A 21,282-nucleotide genomic window follows, 5' to 3' on the forward strand; every position below is an offset into this window, starting at 1 on the left:
AGCAGCAACCACATTCCAACAAAAAATATCCTAATAGCACAGGAATCCTCAGAGACCCACAGCAGCCAAACAATGGAGGGCAGAGAGGCTGGAGCCCCCTCAGAGGAGCTGGAATGGGGTAAGAGAGAACTTCACTCCCTCCCCTAGAGACTGGGATCGCTGCCACGGGAGGATCTGAGAGGAAAGGAGTGGGGGAGGGATCCTGCATCAGGGGGATTATCCAGGACTCCCACCACCCTTGCAGCCCAGATGGAAGCCTTCTAATGGGGTGAAAGCTTTCAGGTGGGGTGATCCCATCAAGCCAAGTCACCAGGAAACCAGAGAGTGAGAGCTGATCGGGAAACCAGGTCTGCGCGCAAAAGAAAGTGCCCCCCCTCCCCCAACCTGCACTGTGCGCCACCATCGCAGCTGAAGGCAGAGGGTTCAGAATACGTGGCTCTCGACCCCCATCTAGTGGCGACAGGCTGTAACTGCAACTGAATAATAGTACTTGTGCAAAAACCATTCCTCTACCATCCAGCAATTTATAAAAGCTCCAGACCAGAAGGAAAACAATAAAAACACAGAATTATGTCCTGAGGACTTGGAAATAGGTAAACTAAGCAACAATGAATTCAGAATAGCTATCATCAAAAAATTCAATGAGGTAAAGGGAAATATAGAGAAACAAGTCAACAAGTTCTGGAGTTACTTCACAAAAGAGATTGAAACTATAAAGAAGAATTAATCAGAAATACTAGAGATGAAAAATACAATGGATCAGATAACACAGAATACAGATTCCCTGAATGCCCGTGTAGACACCATAGAGGACCAAATTAGCATAATCAAAGCCAGGTTGAATGGCTCCAGACAGAGGAAGAAAGAGAACTAAGACTAAAAAAAACTGAAGAAAATCTCTGAGAAATAGCCAACTCAATGAGAAAATGCAACTTAAGAATCATCGGTAGTCCCAAGGGTGTGGAAAAGGAAAATGGAGCAGAAAGTGTGCTCTAAGAAGTAATAGAAGAGAACTTCCCAAATCTAGGGATTGAGAGAGAAATGTGCGTGGAGGAAGCTTTCAGATATCCTATATTTGTCAACGTAAAAAGACCTACTGCAAGGAATATAGTAGTAAAAATGGCAAAAATGAATGATAAAGAAAGAATACTCAGGGAAGCAAGGCAGAAGAAAATAACCTACAAAGGAACCCCTATCAGACTTTCAGTGGATTTCGCTACAGAAACTTACAAGCTAGGAGAGAATGGAATGACATATTCAAAACTTTAAAGGATAAAAATATTCAGCCAAGAATACTCTATCCAGCAAAAATATCCTTCAGATATGAGGGAGAAATTAAATCTTTTCCAGACAAACAAAAGCTAAGGGATTTTGTGGCCATGAGATGAGCTCCCCCCACCCCCCCACCCCCCCCCCCGCCAACAAGAAATCCACAAGAAGGCCCTCATACCTGAAAAAAGGAAAAAAGGAAGAAAGGGGTCACAAAACACAGATTAAGTAGACAAATAGAATCAGAATAGGATAGCAAATATTCAACTATAGCATTAGGATAAAGGGAAGGAAATCACCAAAAACAAAGACAATCTTATCACTATAACCACAAACTTACAACACAATTTGGAATAAGAGATGAAAATAATAACTTAGGAGGGGAGGAAGAAAGGGACTGAGTCAATTTAGGCTAACAAAATAAGAGGTCATCAGAAAATTGACTATGTTATGCACGAGATTCTGAATACAAACTTGAGGGTAGCCACTAAACTAAAAAACAGAACAGAGACACAAAAAAGAAAGAAAGAAAAAGCTAAGAAACCCAGCATAAGAAATTGCAGAAGTCAATGGGTAGGCTAAAACACACAGGACGAGAAACAAAGGAAACACAGGAAAACCAGAAAATGAGCAACAGAATGACAGCATTAAGCTCTCATGCATCGATACTCACCCTCAGTGTAAACGGGTTGAACTCTCCAATAAAAAGACACAGAGTGGCAAGATGGATTAAAGAACAAGATCCAACAATTTGTTACCTCCAGGAAACACACCTCATCTCCAAGGACAAACACAGGCTCAGAGTGAAGGGGTGGAAGACAATACTCTAAGCTAATGGCAAACAAAAGAAAGCAGGTGTTGCAATACGTATATCAGGCAAAGCAGATTTCATGATAAGGCAGGTAAAGAGAGACATAGAGGGCCAATATACAATGATCAAAGGGACATTTCATCAAGAAGAAATAACACTTATAAATATCTATGCACCCAACACAGGAGCACCAAAGTTCATATAGCAACTATTAACAAACCTAAAAGAAGATATCAAAAATAACACAATAATAGTAGAGGACCTCAACACCCCACTCACATCAGTGCAGAGATCATCCAGACAGATGATCAGAAATCAACAAGGAAACAGTGGAGCTAAACGAAAAGCTAAAACAGTTGGACTTAATAGACATATATAGAACACTTCATCCCAAAACAGCAGAATGCACATTCTTCTCAGGTGCACATGGAACATTCTCAAGGATAGACCACATGTTGGGAAACAAGGCAAGCCTCTATAAATTTAAAAAAATTGAAATAATAACATGCATCTTTTCTGATCATAATGCTATAAAGCTAGAAATTAATCACAAGAAAAAAGCTGAGAAAGGCACGAAGATGTGGAGACTAAACAATATGCTATTGAACAAGCAATGGATCATTGAAGAAATTAAAGAAGAAATCAAAAAAATATCTGGAGACAAATGAAAATGATAACATGCCATACCAACTCATATGGGATACAGCAAAAGCTGTATTAAGAGAGAAATTCCTCGCAATACAGGCACATCTTAACCAACAAGAAAAATCCCAAATAAGCAATCTCAAACTACACCTAACTGAATTAGAGAAAGAAGAATAAACAAAGCCCAAAGTCAGAAGAAGGAGAGAAATAATAAAAGTCAGAGCAGAAATAAATGCTATCGAAACAAAAAAGGCAGTAGAAAGGATCGATGAAACAAAGAGCTGGTTCTTTGAGAAGATAAATAAAATTGACAAACCCCTAGCCAGACTTACAAAGAAAAAAAGAGAGAAAGCTCAAATAAACAGAATCAGAAATGAAAGAGGAGAAATAACAACAGACTCCGCAGAAATACAATGGATTATAAGAGAATACTACGCAAAACTATATGCCGACAAAATGGATAACCTAAAGGAAATGGATAAATCCTCGGACTCCTACAATCTCCCAAAGCTAAGTCAAGCAGAAGCAGACAATTTGAACAGACCAATCACAAGGAAAGAGATTAAAACAGCAATCAAAAGCATCCCAAAGAATAAAACCCCAGGACCAGCCAGCTTTCCTGGGGAACTCTACCAAACTTTCAGAGAGGATTTAATACCTATCCTTTTCAAGCTATTCCAAAAAATTAGAGAGGATGGAAAACTTCCTAACACTTTCTACGAGGCCAACATCACGCAGATACCAAAGCCTGACAAGGACAGCACAAAAAAGGAGAACTATAGGCCAATATCGCTGATGAACATAGATGCAAAAATTCTCAACAAAATTTGGCAACCTGAATTCAGCAATTCATCAAAAGGATCATACATCATGATCAAGTGGGATTCATACCAGGGACACAGGGATGGTTCAACATCCACAAATCAATCAACGTGATACACCACATCAACAAACTGAGGAATAAAAACCATATGATCATCTCAATAGATGCAGAGAAAGCATTCGACAAGATCCAACAGCCATTTATGATAAAAATTCTGAACAAAATGGGGATAGAAGGGAACTACCTCAACATAATAAAGGCCATATATGACACACCTACAGCCAACATCATACTCAATGGGCAAAAACTGAATGCCATCCCCCTGAAAACAGGGATGAGACAAGGATGCCCTCTATCACCACTCTTATTTAACATAGTACTGGAGGTCCTGGCCAGAGCAATTAGGCAAGAAAAAGGAATAAAAGGAATCCAAATAGGGAGGGAAGAAGTGAAACTCTTGCTGTTTGCAGATGACATGATCTTATATATAGAAAACCCCAAAGAATCTATTGGAAAACTTTTAGAAATAATCAACAACTACAGCAAAGTTGCAGGGTATAAAATCGATTTACATAAATCAATAGCATTTCTATACTCTAATAACGAACTAACAGAAAAAGAACTCAAGAACACTATATTATTCACAGTTGCAACTAAAAGAATAAAATACCTTTGGGTGAATTTAACTAAGGAAGTGAAAGACTTACATGATGAAAACTACAAGCCTTTTCTGAAAGAAATGGATGACGACATAAAGAGATGGAAAGACATTCCGTGTAGATGGATTGGAAAAATAAACATAGTTAAAATGTCCATTCTACCTAAAGCAATCTACAGATTCAATGCAATCCCAATCAGAATCCCAATGACATTCTTTACAGAATTAGAACAAAGAATCCTAAAATTCATATGGGGCAACAAAAGACCCCGAATTGCTAAAGAAATCCTGAGAAAAAAGAACAAAATGGGAGGCATCACAATCCCTGATTCAAAACATACTACAAAGCTACAGTAATCAAAACAGCATGGTACTGGTACAAAAACAGGTGCACAGATCAATGGAACAGAATTGAAAGCCCAGAAATAAAACCACACATCTATGGACAGCTAATCTTTGACAAAGGAGCTGAGGGCATACAATGGAGAAAAGAAAGTCTTTTCAACAAATGCTGCTGGGAAAACTGGAAAGCCACATGTAAAAGAATGAAAATTGGCCATTCTTTTTCACCATTCACCAAATAAACTCAAGATGGATCAAAGACCTAAAGGTGAGACCTGAAACCATAAGGCTTCTAGAAGAAAATGTAGGCAGTACACTCTTTGACATCAGTATTAAAAGGATCTTTTCGGACACCATGCCTTCTCAGAGAAGGGAAACAATAGAAAGAATAAACAAATGGGACTTCATCAGACTAAAGAGCTTCTTCAAGGCAAAGGAAAACAGGATTGAAACAAGAAACCAACCCACTAACTGGGAAAAGATATTTGCAAGTCATATATCCAACAAAGAGTTAATCTCCATAACATATAAAGAACTCACACAACTCAACCACAAAACATCAGACAACCCAATCAAAAAATGGGCAGGAGACATGACCAGACATTTCCCCAACGAAGATACATGGATGGCCAATAGGCACATGAAAAGATGTTCATCATCAGGGAAATGCAAATCAAAACTACACTAAGATATTACCTCACACCCATTAGAATGACAAAAATAACCAAAACAAAAAGTAACAAATGTTGGAAAGGTTGTGGAGAAAAAGGAACCCTCATACACTGCTGGTGGGAATGCAAACTGGTGCAGCCACTGTGGAAAACAGTATGGAGATTTCTCAAAAAATTAAAAATAGAAATACCATATGACCCAGCCATCCAACTACTGGGTATTTATCCAAAGAGCTCGAAGTCAGCAATTCCAAAAGTCCTGTGCACCCCAATGTTCATTGCAGCATTATTCACAATAGCCAAGACGTGGAAGCAACCTAAGTGCCCATCAACTGATGATTGGATAAAGCAGATGTGGTATATATATACGATGGAATACTACTCAGCCGTAAAACAACAAAATCGTCCCATTTGCAACAACATGGATGGAGACCTTGAGGGAATTACGTTAAGTGAAATAAGCCAGATAGAGAAGGACAATTTCTGTATGACTCCACTCATATGAGGAATTGAAACATGTAGACAAAGAGAACAGATTAGTGGCTACGAGGGGAAAGGTAGGGTGGGGGGTGGGCACAAAGGCTGAAGGGGTACACCTACAACATGAATGACAAACATTAATGTACAATTGAAATTTCACAAGATTGTAAACAATCATTAAATCAATAAAAATTAACTTAAAAAAAGATTTTAAAAAATCCAAATTGAAGGATATTCTACAAAATACTTAACCAATATTCTTCAAAACTGTTAAGGTCATCAAAAACAAGGAAAGTCTAAGAAACGGTCACAGCCAAGAGGTACTTACAATGGGTTGAACTTTATCCCCCAAAAGTATGTGATGAGTCCTAACCCTCAGTACCTCCAAATGTAATCTTATTTGGAAATAGAGGCCTTGCAGATGCAACTAGTTAAGATAAGGTCATATCAGAGTAGAGTGGGCCTTTACTCCAAAATCACTGGTGTCCTTATAAGAAGAGAAGATGAGACACAGACACAGATACATGAAGACAGAACATTATGTGATGACAGAGGCAGAGACTGAACTCCTGCAGCTGTAAGCCAAAGAATACCAAGGATTGCCCGCAACCACCAGATGCCAGGAAAAGGAAAGGAAGGATTCTCCCCAAAAGGTTTCAGGGGGAGCATGGCCTGCCCACACTTCCATGTCAGACCTCTAGCCTCCAGAACTGTGAGACAATAAATTTCAGTCATTTTAAGCCACCCAATTCGGGGTGCTTCAGGTCACACAGCTGATGCCAGGCAGAGATGAGGTGGGCACCTTGCTTCTCTAGCCCATGATCCAGAACTTTTCCATGACTCTCAGCGGCAACACCAGTGTCAAGATGTTTCTAGGTTAGTGTTTTCCTGGAAAGAACAGCCCCCCTTTACTTTGCAGTGGTCAACTGAAGAAGGGGAAAGCCTTCCAGGCACGGGGGAGAGCATATCTGAAGGGGCAGTGGGTGTTTGGGGGAAACTGCATGACCTGGTGTCCCTGAAGAGCCAGACAAATTGGGAGAAAAAAAGACCACCACCAGGAAGATCTGAAGTGTCAGCTAGGGATGCTCCATTGGTTTTGGGAATAGGGAAACATTTGAGGTTTGGGCACCAAGGAGAGACATGATCAGCTTTACCTTTCAAATGAGGCATTAATGCAGAGGGTAAACTGAGGGAGAAGCGGCTTAAGGCAGGGAGACTCAAGATGGCTTCCGAACATCAGGCAAAGGACTCCCTGGTCCTGAAGGAGGGCAGGCCTGTGGAGAGGGGGAGAGGAGTCTGCTTCCTGGAGCTCTGAGAACCTAGGGCTGGGCCTGAAGAAGCCACTTTAAAGAGATTCCCAACCTCTCTTAACACTTCGGTGTGAATTAGTGGAGAAGTAGAGAGGAAACAAGGAAGAGGCAAAAACTCCGAGGCAGTAATGGTTTTCCAGGCCCCTGGTCTTTCTGTGACCTGTGGCATCATTGTTGGTTTCCAGAACGGAAGCCATGGGGTTCTCTGAACTTGAGGGCAAGAGACAAAGATGGTCTTTGCAACCATCTCCTGCATCTGTTACATGTTGGCCTTTTTTTTCAAGATTAGGAAAATGTCTTTCAGATGCAAAAACACTGGCTCAATTCACAGCAATGGGCTTCTGATCACAGGAAAGAGCCAGGACCCTTTCAACACCGAGGCAGATCACAAAGGCTCCAGTCCCCTCTGAGGAGTGGGGTGTCATACAAGACAGTGTATGACAGGGGAGAGGTGTCATGCCTGGAGGGTGCCCAGGGAGAGCATGCTGAATGATGAACAGATCGGTGCGGGTGGGAACGTATCTCCTCCATCAACATCTGCCAGTCCCAGGGGAGGCCTCTGCAAAGTAACAGGTTATGATCCCCAATCCATACCAACAGGCTAGCACCAACCAAAGCAAGGCCCAGGGATCTGAAGAGCACAGTGTAGATGCTGTCCAGTCCTGAGGTCTCAGAAGATTCTGACCCATTTTGAAAGTGAACACTTTCATCTTCCCTTGAGTTGTTTATCCGGTGACATTATTCCACCTTGCCCATCTCCTGGGACTATCTGGCTTATTTAATCCTTGGCCATTAAATGCTCACATGGTGGCCCAGGCTTGCCAACAGGATCCAAGACAACAGAATCCTTGCTTTAAACAACTCCGACAAAGTCTCCCTTCGGTCTGAGTTTTGCATGTCCAATGCCCAAATCCATGTTGGCAGTCTAGGCCTCCCACTGTCTTTTTATTTGAGAGCATTTTAAAATTATGATATACTTCAAACACACTGAGAAAAACAAAGACAAAAATCCTCAACCAGACTTGATGAAACAACACATCCCATGCAAGGGACATGGGCAGGATTCCAATCCAAGGAGTAAGTTGGTGCCATGAGAGAGAATATGCTTTGAGCCAGTGGAAAGAGCCCTGAACCCTAACTTGGAAGCCCTGGGATCAAGTCCAAGCTCTGTTGCCTAATGGCTCTGAAAGTCCATGCAAATCATGCCCTCTGTTCCTCAGTTTCCACAGCCACCCTGTTGAATTTCTCCTTCTTCCCAACCTCTCTACATAGAGAGCCCAGGGCTCAGTCCTCGGGCCTCTTTTCTGTCTACCGTTACTCCCTGAATAATCCCATCTAATCTCATGATATTTAACGTCTTCTGAGTGCTGATGACTCCAATTTTATCTCTAGCTGGGACCTCTCCTCTGAACTGCAGGTGTAAGTATTCAACTGCCTCCTTGGCATTCTCACTTTAATGTCTAGCAGAATGCCTAAAATGCACCTCACACTTCACATGTCCAAATCCGACCTCCTGATATTGCCCCCCAATATGTTCCTCACACAGCCTTCCTCATCTCAGAAAGTGGCAACTCTATTCTTCCAGTTGCTCGGGCCAAAAAACTTTGGGCCTCTTTGCCTCCTCTTTCTCTCAGATCCCATATCTGAGTCATCAGCAAATCCTCTCAGCTCTCTCTCTCTCTCTCTTTCTCTCTCTCTCTATATATATAAAATATACAGAAAATTATATGTTTATATATAAATACATATATAAATCCATTATTGCAGTTATATATATAAATAAGTGAAAATGTATATAAAATTATATATAAAATATATCCAATCTCAATCCCAGTTGCTGCCATCCTGGTACGGCCACTGCCCTGGAATAGGCCACTATCACCTCTTTTCTGGATTACAGCAGGAGCCTCCTGGCTAATCTGTCTTCTTTCATTCTTGTCCCCTGTGGTCTATTCTCCACATGGTGGTGGTAAATTGGATTGCATCACCCCACTTCTCAAACTCTCCCAGTGGCTTCTTGTCTCGTTCAGATTAAAAACCAATGTCCTGGCAATGACTGGTAGCATAGCTTCCAGAACCACAGCAACACACAGCCACCACAATATGAGAACTGACAGAGGGTGGTGTGGTTCCCCACCAGGATGAACCTGGGCTGTAATGATGACAGCACTGAATCTTAACCACTGGAACACCAGCGCTGGCTCTTCCCTGCCTATCTAATCTAACATTATAACTCTGTCCCCTGCCCTTCCTAGCTCCCTTGCCTACTTTATTCTTCTCCTTAGTACTAACACTAATACACCACACATCTCACTTGTTTATTGTTTAGTTCCTTTGTTATCCATAAGGTCAGCAATTTAGTCGCTTTGTTCTCCACGATATCCTGAGTGCCTAGAACAATGTCCAGCACATAATATGTACTCAATAAACATTTGTTGAATGAATGAATCTTGAAAATATGGAATATCTCATTATGTCCTCAAAATAGTACTATGACCCTATTAAGATGGGAGTGAAGAACGACTGGGCTTATTTTAAAAGCGAGAGGATAAGACACAGACTGAAATTCCATCACTACCACCCAAGTCCTCATACAAGGCCACACCTCTCAAGGTGACCACCTTTCAAAATGCGAATACCTTTGGAGAGAGGTCTAGTCAGACTAACGTGTAAAAGATTGCTTCTAGAAGGAACAGAAAGAAAGATATTATAGATGTTCAGATAAGAGGGTCAAACTCCAAACAGACCTAGGCAGACTGAAATCCTGGGGTCACAACTAGGTGACCTGCTGGAGGGGTCAGGATCAGGGCAACACCCCACATGCCTGAGGGCAAAGAGGGCTAAGCAGCACTTGGTGAGCAAGGTCAGCAGTAGCAGGGACCCTGCAGATCTCTGCACCTCTTTGCTTTACAAATGAGGACACTGAGACCTAGGGGAGGGGAAAGACTAAGTCACCCAAGGTCAGCACGCAGATGTCTAGACAATGGGGAAATCAGGGCTGAAACCAGGTTGTCCAGCTCCCAGGCCAGTGAGCATTCTATACCACAACTACCACCCTACCCAACCTCACAAGCCCTTCCCAGAATAGCCATACAACAGGCAGCTTTCATTCCCCCGATGCATGTGGCAGTATCCATACAATGCCAAAAATGATTCCAAAGGAAATTCCTTAGTTGGGAGTCCTACAGAGAACCAGAATGGGACTTGGAAAAGAACTAAATTCTTTCTGGGCTATGTCAGCCAATGGGAATGGAGCCCAGAAATCACTGGTGTTTTCTGTTTGGGAGCTTTCTAAAATAGCTATCTTTGGAGAATGAAGAGTGGCTACCATGATGCTGGAAAAATGAAGTCATTGCTTTGAAATAAATATGAAGAGAAGAAAAGAAATGACTTCACATATATTAAAATAAACCAGTTCTAACCCTTGAGCTGGAAAGTTAACCCTTGCCTTCCATTTTTTTTCCTAAAGCATTTACCAACAGAGCTGAAATAACGAAGAGAAAGAGCACTTCAGGACTCAGAGAGGAGGCTGCCAGTTGAAATGGAACTGGGAAACAAGAAGAGGATGAGCATGTGCTCTGTATCAGGCAATGTCACAGGCAGTGTATTATTTATTCCCTACAATAGCCCTCCATTTTTGACAAAGAGGAAAATGAGGCTCAAAGAGATTAAGTAACTTTCCTAAGGCCATACAGCTGGTAAGTAGCAGAGCCAGGACTCAAGTGTTTCTTGACCCCAAATTTCATGATTTTCCCTTACTGCCTATTGGACAATGCTGGTCAATTTCCTTATTTTCTCTAGGCTTCAGTTTCTTACCCATAAAATAAGGGCCCTAGATGGAGATGTCTCATATCTGTCTTACAGCTCTGATGGTTTATGGACTTAATACATTGAGATTGTCCTTAGTTGGCGATCTCCTTGGTTCTCAGGGCTCCTGGCCCCCAGAAAGAGTTCTCCCATTGGGCTGGTCCCCTGTCCTGAAGAGTTTGAGGGAAGTGAGGATTTCAGCCTCTGGAACCACAATTCAGTGCCTGTGAGTCTCTTCCTGGCTTGAACATCAAGACCAGTGCACAGAAGCTCTAGTGGGAGAGAGCTTGGAATCCTGGAATGTCCCTTAGTTTATTTATAATACCTAGGCTACATCTAACAAGTTCATCATGTGGCATGTGGCCATGTTCACAGAGAAAGAACTGTCCCAGAGAAGTTCTTTGCAAGACAAGTTCTGAGCCAGTGAGCAAGGCTAGAACTCTCCATCTGTAGCAAGTATAAGAGATATAAGGGGAGGCCTCCATCGATTGCAAACATCCTCCTACAGAGCAGGAAGAGGCTTAATGTTTTAGAAAAGAGTTCTGGACTAAAATTAGGTGAGGGTTCGACTCCTTGGACTGCTACGACCTGGCAATGGGACCTGGGGTAAGTCACTTCTGCACTGTGGTCACATTCTAGCAGGGAGTATAGCCATAGACAAGTAATTATAACAAAGTTTGATGGTCATCTGGGCAAAGTGGCAGAGCTCAATACTGAAGCTTCTCAGAGCAGGATAAAGCCGTCAGAGCAGGCAGACAGGCTGGAGCAGGAAGGTTTGAGGGAGAGTCAAGTCCCCAGGGCAGGGAGTGCGGAGTGCGCAGGGAAGCTGAGCCCTAGTCCTAGAGAATCCAAGGCAGGTCCACGAGGAAGTTCTCAGGGCTCATCATTATAAGACTGGGTGCAAGGGGAAGTCTGCTCCTCAGTGAGAAGCATTATACCAGGCAGCACAGGTGGATCACCTGTGAGTCTTATTCTAATTCAGATGCTCAGGCCTCAGGCCCAGAAATTCTGACTCTATTGGTCTGGGCTGGAGGCTGGGCACCAATATTTCCTTAATAGCTCCCCAGGAGTTCTAAAGTGCAGCCAGGGTTGAGAACTTCTGCAGTAAAGAGAGATGGCTGAGAGACAGGGCCTGCCCACTGAGTGCCCACTGGATCCCAGCACCCAAATCAGGGCTTGCCAGATAGAAGGTGCTCAAGATATGTGGCCTGGATAAAGGAATAAATACTGCATGAATGAAGTGAAGGAAGTCACCAGCCAGTCGCTAGAAGCAGAGCAAGGGCAGGAGTAAGACTGATCTTACGCTGAGTCCCCTAGAGGACTGACCAAGTGCTGCCTACACCCCTCCTGACTACAGACAAGACTGGCCCAGACTTTGAAGCTGGAGCTGGATAAAGCCTTATGTGGGGTCCTCAGAAGTGGGTAGAGGGGATGGCGGAGGGTGATCCAACAGCCCATTACAGATAAAGGACTGCGGTGAATCCCAAGCACACACATTAATGACTACTAAGCATGACAGAAGATAGCTCGTCTTTATTAAAGTATCCCATCTTCATATGAGTGGCCCTCCTCCCTCCACCACTAGATGGTGGTGACTTTCTATTACAAGGGGAGTGGTGGGGGAAGGGGGAGAGGCAGTCAACTTACTAACAGAGGTGGGGTGAACGAGGACCCTGAGAAGTGCAGGGTGGCATCCCACTTTCTCCTTTCTGCCTCCCCTGACACCCCACTTCATACCCCTACTAACAGAAAGTCTTCTCTCCTTCCACTCCAAACCCTATTGCATCCCACTTCAAAGTAATATAAGATTCACCCACATACCCGTGCACTTCACTATGAGCAAAGCACTTCACATCTTTAACGCTCCCTTCTTGCTAATGACCCCCATCCTGGTGGTTCTAGGTGGACAGCTGATCTTTGGTGAGAGGGCCCATGCATGGCCATGTAAGAAAGCCCCCCAGTGAGGGTTGCAGCAAAGGGCCCAGGAGGCCAGGCCCCTGCTCCTGTGTTCTGGCCATCAGAGCCACTGAGAATCAGGCAGACTTGGTCCCTGACCTCTGGTCCCTGAACTCTGAAGACTCTTCATTATAATGGAAAGTCATTATATTTGTTTGCTAGAGATTTTGTGCTTTGCTTCTAACACTCTACCTTCTAACCTCCCCTAAATTCTGGGCCACTTCATATTCAATGGATGGAAAGCCTAGCTCTGTGGGACTCCACCACAACCACCATCTCTGAGCCAGGCAGACCCCAGAATCCACCTTGAGTGGGGGGAAGCTGGGAGTGTGGGGAACAGAATGGACCCTGGGTGCCCAGCAACAAAGGGACAGCCTAGTGCCCCCACCTCTCTCTCTTCAAGAGGAACCTCTGCTGTGTGCATGGAGGCAGAGCCGTGGATGAGACTCACACACTAGGCAGAGGCTAATTTAAGGCTGCAGCTCCAGGTGTGGGAGATAATGAGGGGTAGGGGTGCAGAGTTAAGAAAGCAAGGATGAGCTCATCACTGTGGAAAGACCTTTGAGATCACCTCATCCTGTAATTTTCAAAATTTTTTAAAGCAGTTGAATTTTTTTCATACAAAACTCTCAAATGGAACTCCATCTAAGACGGAGCTGTTCTGATTAAAGCAAGAGAGGAGGTAGGAGTTGGGGATGGCTGGTTTGACCAGGATAGGAAGCCCACTTACTCAGACTACCTTCCAAATCCAAAAGTTCCTGAGGGACCTATGCAGAACGTTGAGGCCCTGGGTTTCACTTTGAAAAACCAATGGTCTAGCCCAAATCCTTAATTTTATTGATGGAAAAACTAGGTGATTTGTCGAGGGTCCCCACCGAGTCAGTGGCGGCACCAGGGCTAGAATTCAACCCCACTCCCACCCAACCCAGGTCTCTCTTCGCCCCCTCGCACTAGCTGGCTGGCCCCTACAGGCCTTGGGACCTTAGAGTGCCCCCGGGCCCACCAAGGGGAATCCTAGAAGGAACTGCGGAAGGAGAACTGCAGGTAGATGATCAGCAGCAGGACCGTGGCCCAAAACAAGCACCACGGGATAGAGAAGAAGTTGCAGCCTGAACCCTCCTCGGCTTGCGGCTTGGTGGGGCTGGGCGCCCGGGAGAAGGTGTAGGTGGTCGCCTCCTCCTCCAGCAGCTTCTCGCTAGGCTTCCAGTGCACGATGCCCTCCTGGCAGGCCTCGCAGAACTCGCCGCGGTGCCGCCGGTTATCTTGGCGGCTGGCCACGTGGATGCGGTACTGGCCACCACGCTCGCCATAGCACTGCTCACGCAGGCTGGTGATGAGGTTGTCCACCAGGCTCTCGATGTTCTCCTCCAGCATGCTGGACTCGTCCAGCCGCGAGGTGCCGCACTCGTAGCACAGCTGCTTGAAGACGCGCATGCGCACGGAGCCTGCCCGCTGTGCACGGTCCAGGTGCATGTGGAAGAGGATGACCACGTGGGGCGACTGCCAGGTATGCCAGCACCAGGAGCAGTGGAACCTGCGGGAAGGGGGAGGAGTAGGAGGAGAGGATGGAGTGGAGGTGGTGGAAACAGCTCCAGGAAGGGGGTTAGGGGAAGTAAGCAGAGCCTAGAGGTGGAGGTAAAGGCGGTGTGTTTACTGCCCCATGGGTTCATTAGCTATCCCCAGGCTGCCACCCAGCCTGCCCCTTGTGCCCTGTAGGACCAGAGCGGGCACCTCAGGATGCACCTGGCATCCAGCAGAGCTCTGTCCTTACCAGCCCACCTCCTCGGTGCTCTGCAGAGGCCTCGGATCTCTCCATCCCAATACCCGCAGGCCTTGCCCTTGGGACTTTGGTTCTGGGCATCTTTCCTCATCTGTAAAGTGCTCACGGTGCACTAGTGAGTCCTTCCTGCTCAGATTACCTTTGAGTCTGATAGCAGGGAATGGCCTGCACCATATAGGAAACGCTTAAGCCATCCACATATTCTTAGCTGTCAGCACCGACTGAACAGGCTAGACTCAAATCAGGAGAAAATGACACCATCACCACTTCTCACCTCTGGGCCAGTGGCAAGGTTAATGCATCCCAAGGCCCAGAGTGAGCTGACTTGGGCCAGCTGGGGATCACAGGTCACCAGCCAGGTCTGGAGGGGCCATAAGCCCTCCCCACTCAGCCCCACAATCTTTCCAGGTCTTCAGGAAGCTCCTAGGCCCTGCCAACAAATGTCCAGCCCTTTGAGCCCCTCTCATCAGCTAGTTTAGGGGTTTCATGTTTTCATTCTCATCTCTTCTCTTTCACTCACATCCTTTGAGGACTGTTTCCCCTCTCCCAGACTAGACTACAAAACTTGGCTTGGAAAATAGAACTGGAGGGACCTTAGAAATCACTTGATTAACACTTTGTTCTACTCTGAGGCACAGAAAAGATGGTGATCCGTGTACACACAGCTAGTTAGAGGCAGAGCCAGTACCCAGCACATAACAGGTGCTTGATAGATGTTTCTTCAATTGAATTGAATGGACTGAACCAGGGCAGGAAGGAAGGCCTTGCTTCTCACCCCCAGGGTGCACCACCTAGCCTCCCATCTTATGTCCCAAAGGTAAGTCTTTACGTAATAGACCTGTGGACAGGAGTGCTGGAAAGTCATCTCAGATATGATTTTACATACAAATCATCTAGGGACCTTGTTGAAATTCAGATCTGTTGAAATGCCGATTCTGAGTGAGTAGGTCTAGAATGAGGCCCGAGATTCTGCATCTTTAACAAGTTTCAGATGATAGTTATGCTGCTGCTCCGTGAACCGGAAGGCAAGGATCTAGGCTAACCCCTCCTTTTGCAAAAGGGGAAAATGAGGTCCAAGAAGGTAAGTGAATTACTCAAGAGCTGTGGAGCTAAGAGAAGAGGCATTTTCCAGTACACTTCATGTGTACAATACTTTATATTAAGTCAAGCTAAATTAAATAGATTGAAACTGAACTGTCCCAGGACCAGAGCACAGACCTTTTGACCCTCAGTGGACCTGAAACCCTCCTTCTCTTAGTTTTCAACCATTTTTAAGAGATTATTAAAATCTGAAAATAGGTAAAATGTCAGAGTGTAGAACGAATAAATATATTCCATCTCTTTTTCTAGAAGGGGAAACTATGGCTCAGAGAAGGAAAGTTACACCTGTGCTCAGGGGAACAGCTAGAATCAAGTTCAAGTGTCCCAATTCCCAGGGAGGGACCCTTTTTCTGCCTCCCGCTTAGACTGACCCTAAGCACCTGGGTTCTCCAGGTCTCCGTCTACTCTTTGAAGGTGCCCCAGGGGCTGCCTCCAGGGCCTCTACTTACTGAGGTACTCACCTGCCCGAGGCATGCAATTCCAAGTACTGCTTCCAGCCAGGGGCCAGCACATTGTGCTTGAGGTTGGGATCTATGATGAGGTCCCAGCTGTCAGCCGGCTTTGCCTCCTCCATCTTCTCGTAGAAGACTTTCTTCCATTCTTCTGTGGTCACGCTTTTACACATGGTCTCGTCAGTGGCGAGGGTGGGCAGGCTCCACCTGAGTGAGAATACAGAGAGCGAGGGCAGGTGCAGGGCAGGGCAGCGCAGTCTCCACGGTCTAAAAATCCTCATCGACAGGACTGGAAGCAAGCAGGACCCAGCTCCCTCCTTTGTCCGCAGTGGAACCTGTTTCCACGGCAACCAGGCAGGGTGCCAAGAGACAGAGCTTGGGGAGGAGAGAGTCTCCTAGGGGGTGTTTCAGGGCCCCGAACTGAGGCTGCAGAGGCAGGGTTTGTCGGTCTCAGTACCCGAGGCAGGATGGGGGGCCTGAAAGAGGCTGAGCTTCAGCCCAAGTCACTCTGGCCTGCAAAGGGCATGTGGAGGCAAGGACCTGGGAGCTGGTTCAGCTTCACCTTCCTGCCCCTGAAGGCATCATCAGCATCTAGCTGCTATGGTAACCATGATGCCTTAGGGAGCCAAAGAGAATTAAGGGATGGGAAGATATAGACCTGTTAATAGATGCAGCAATAATAATAAACTCTCTCTGCACCCCCACACATCTCGTGACCAGCACTTGCCATTTACAAAAATGACTGGAGGTCTCTTTACCCACAATTGTTATTGCCACGGTACAGATCAGGAGCCTGGGACTCACTAAGCTCTTGAGGCCATACCAATTCATTAATTCATTCATTTCAAACATATGCCAGGTTCTATGACAGGTGGTTGTAACTGGGTATGTACCGAGTAACCAGAACACAACGGGATCTGTGCTGTGACAGCCAAGTGTAAGACCAGCCACCTGTGCTCAAAGCTGGGAGCCATTCCATCAGCCTGGCAGGAGCAGAAAAGATGATTTTCAACTTGATTATAGAAGAGGAACACAATATCCACGGGAAAAAACAGCCTTTTCTATAGGTGCCTCTCCTGCTATTTTTTAATAAATCATTTTTCCTTTATAAAAGTCATACAGGTTTATTATAGAAAAATTGGAAAATATAGATAAAATAAGGCAAAAATAAGACTCTTCCTAAGATCCATGCTCAAGATAATCACTGTTAATGTTACGCCATATGTACCCTGCCTGCTGTTCTTCTGTGTGCGTGTGTATATGTGTGTATATGCATTTATGTGTATAAACCTACACGTATTCTACATACCATGCTGTGATCTATTTTTTAAATAACAATATTTCATGAATATTTTTCTAGGTCATTAATATCACTCCAACCTGTAGGCTGCCTGTATTCTGGTGTAGGGCTAGGCGTAATTTATTTAGCCAGTCCTCTATTTGGGGGCATTAAATTTTTTTTTTTTTTCAGTCTCTCACAATTATACTCTTGCTACCTATTTGTATAAAACCTATTGATGAAGCTCATGGACCTGCATTCCAGGCATCAGAGATGATGCTTCCTTTAGCTGGAAAACACATCTCTTCACTCTACTCTCTACGGAAGCTTGATGTGGCAGAAGAATCTGAGCAGTCTCTTCAAGCAGTGTGACTTGTAGACAGCCTGCAGATCCTGAGTGTAGGGATGAAAACAAGGGCCTAAATCTCCCGTCTGGTACCGGAGACCGTCTTCCAGTTGCTCCTCTGCCTCTGCATGAATGCTTGGTGCCTTGACCTACTTTATTTTAGCCTCAGTTCATTCATCTTGGCAATGGGATGATAAGGAAGGAGTATCTGTAGTGATTAAAAGCAGGGTCTCTGGAATCACTTGCCTGTGTTCTTTTTGAATTGCCTTGTATCTTTCTAAGTAGCTATTTGATGTGTATCATTTTATCCTGGCAAAACATGTATCGATGTTCTTTGTGAACATATCTTTAACTTGCATAGTAACAGTAATCACTGTATAGTACTTACTAGGTATCAGGCATTGTCCTAAGTGCTTTATACATATTAATTTATTTCATCCTAATAACAACCTCTATAGGTAGGTAATAGCAGCAGCAGCTCCATTTTGCAAATATGTAAGCTAAATCAGAGAGGTTAGGTAACTTGCCCAAGATCCAATAGCTAATAATCAGTGCAACTGGGATTTGAACCAAGATGACTGTCTTCAAAGCCACAGCTTTAATCACTGTACTGCCCAGCATGGAATCTAGAACAAGACATTTGCTAAATAAATGTGTCTTTCTCATCACTGGGTATGGTCATTCCAGACTCTGAGAGTTGAGATTCGTGTCCTTGCAGCAAATGGCTCACTAGGCCACACTGAGGCCACAGCCCCTGGGAAGAGGAGTAAAGCGTGTTTGACCCACCAGACTCCCTGTTACTACTGCAGATACCACCTCTGCTGCTGAACTTCATGGAGCAACAGTGTCCACAGACCCCTGATGGCCAGTGTAAATATTTTAGAGCTGAAAGAGAAATTCAGCTTGAAATCTTACCAAAGAAAAGATAGCGCATGAAGCCATTCCTATGAAGCCATAAGCATTTGGTGATAGGCACCCTGGTTCAGTGGAAGGAACACTGAACTGGAAGTCTGGAGACATAAATATATATTCCAGCTCTGCTACTGGTTGACTTTGTGATCTTGGGCAAGTCATTTCTCTTCTCTTGGCCTCAGTTTGTCCACCTGTTTGATGAAAAATTAGATCAGATGGTAACATTAAGGCCCCCTCTGATTGGAACGACATATGGTTTCAAAGACCTTTGTACCTAGAAACCTGAATCCTTGGGGCAGAAGGTAGGATAGAGGCCAGCGGATGGAGGAGGGAAGCTTCTAATGAGGCATTGCAAGTAGTGTCTGGAGTCAGGGTCTGTCTCCTTGGGGCCTGCTACATAGCTGAGGAGCTCTGGGGAGGTGTCACTCCACTAGCTTTGTACTGCACACAGTAAGAAGGACAGAAATTAAATCGGAGCCTTTGAATATTAACACTAGAAAGGATTTTTAAGTTCATCAAACTTTTATCCTTCAAGTCACTATTCTTGCCTCTGAATTAAGGCAGTCAATGCCCAATGAAGTGAACTGACTTAACCAGCCTCAGAGGGATGAGCTAAGCTAAGGGGTGCTAAGGTTGCAGCCATGGGCCAAGGTGAGAATGGAGGCCTAGGACATTCCCAGAAAGTTTGTGAAACTAAGAGAAGCTTATGGAACTTGCCCTGGAGCCAAAGTGTGTTACCCAACCAGGAACGAATTCTCTAGAAGTATTTTGCAGTTGTTACTACAATAAACATTATGATGAAAAACAAGAACACAGAAGGTAAGAATTACCAGCATTGTATGTGTGTGTGTGTGTGTGTGTGTGTAATCAGCTGATGCAATCCCCATTGGCACAAGTTATGTTTAATTTAGGACCTGAGCTTGCTATGCAGAGACCAATGTAACACATCCTTCTGTATAGCAGAATGTTTTTTCTAATAAAATAGAATTTCTATCAAGACGGATAACCCTATTGAAACTTGTTCTCTGTCAAGTGAACTCCGATGCTATGAAATCCACAATTTAGAGATTGCCAATCTAAACATCTTTAAAGCCAATGGCCTCACCTTGGCCAATTTCTTAAAGTTTGTGATCATGATTTAAATCCATAAAATGGTTTAAAACTAAATCCCTAACTATTATTATCCTGTAAATATCCCTGAGATTTGGAATGATAAAAAACACTAAAATGCAAGAAAGAAAAAAAAAATAAACCAAATCCCCAACTAGAAAATAGAATAGTGAAAAAAACAGAAAAGAAAACCATGTCTCTAATTTGTTATTTGATTCAATAAGAAATACTTTATAAAGCTTATTATTCTATTATTGCTTATCAAAATGTTACAAAATAAACTCTGTCACTCTTGAAATGATGCATTAATGGAAAGTGATTTTCATCCACAGGCAATTCCATACCCCTAAGGGGCATTTGGGAAAGGGGAGGGGTATTTGGGGGGGATGAGTCAATTACTAGAATTTCTACTGGCACTCAGTGCCCAGGGACCAAGGATCTAAATGTGCCTGACAGTTCCACAACAAAGAATTTTTCTTCCCAGAATGTTCCACCCTTGCTGAACCCAATGGTAAGCACCTCCATAATCTGTTGGTTTATTGGTATAAAGAAAGAGTCCAAGTAGTAGTCTCAGCTTCCAATTTAATGGAACTACTGTTTTGTTCCCTGGTGGAAACACCATTCCTTGGTTCCTCCATTGGGAACCAAGACCTCTAAACCAGCAGAGTCCAAAGTTGTCAGGACAGAAAGCAAAGAATCAAACAAAAAACAAACAAACAAAAGCACTAGTGTACCATTAGGGGTAATTTTGAGAGAGTATTTCCACCTCTTAATTCGTGGGTCTGAGAAAAACAGCACCAAATCTTGGTTGCTAATTCAGAGCATATGCCACATCCTGGAGAACATTACCCCAGCCCGGCAAGGTGCTGTCACCTAGATGGTTCTATAACTGAGTCTTCCAAAGGCCATCCTACTGTTCAATCAGACCAGATGCTTCAGGGGGATATGGTGAGATGAATGAATTCCATGTGCATGAGCCTATTGCCAGGTTTCATTTGCTTTAAAGTGAATTCCTTTTCAGAAGCAATGCTATATGAAATATCACCGTAGTAAATAAGGTACTCTCTAAGTCCACTGCTGCACGTCTAAATGCCTGTAGCAGAGAGCAACACTGAACACTTGAGTGGGGCATGATTCCTTGGAGAATCAGCCAACCACCTGGTGGCAGTTTAATTATACTGGACTGTTTCCATCCAGGAAGGGGCAGAGCTTTGTTCTCACTGGAACAGACAATTACTATGCACATAGGTTTGCCTTCCTTCTCCACAATGTTGCCGCCATTTGTGGACTTTCAGACTGCCTTGTTCACTATTCTGATACTCCTCTGCTTAGGCCCTCAGCTTAGCTGCTTAGGCTTTCTCACTGCATGGTGGTTGGTTTCCAAAAAGGAGGATTTCAAGAGGAAACAAATGGAAGCTGCCAGCCCTCTTAATATCGGGGTCAGAAATCCCAGAACATCACCCCCATCATATTCTATTGGTCAAAGCAATCACAGGGCCAGATTTAAGAGGATGGGAAATAAACTCAACC

General features: G+C 44.3%; 1 protein-coding gene across 1 annotated transcript; it reads right to left on the reverse strand.

Annotated features, from left to right (window-relative positions):
• Positions 1 to 12,016: 12,016 nt before the first annotated feature.
• On the reverse strand, positions 12,017 to 19,868 carry RTP1 (receptor transporter protein 1). The gene is made up of 2 exons (XM_014843359.3): positions 16,115 to 19,868; positions 12,017 to 14,306 (listed from the first exon to the last, which is right to left on the reverse strand). The coding sequence occupies exons 1-2, from the start codon at positions 16,384 to 16,386 to the stop codon at positions 13,787 to 13,789; spliced, it is 792 nt and encodes a 263-aa protein (XP_014698845.1). The 5' UTR covers positions 16,387 to 19,868; the 3' UTR covers positions 12,017 to 13,786.
• Positions 19,869 to 21,282: the final 1,414 nt, after the last annotated feature.

Source organism: Equus asinus, chromosome 5 (assembly GCF_041296235.1).
Source record: "Equus asinus isolate D_3611 breed Donkey chromosome 5, EquAss-T2T_v2, whole genome shotgun sequence".
Classification (NCBI taxonomy): domain Eukaryota; kingdom Metazoa; phylum Chordata; class Mammalia; order Perissodactyla; family Equidae; genus Equus; species Equus asinus.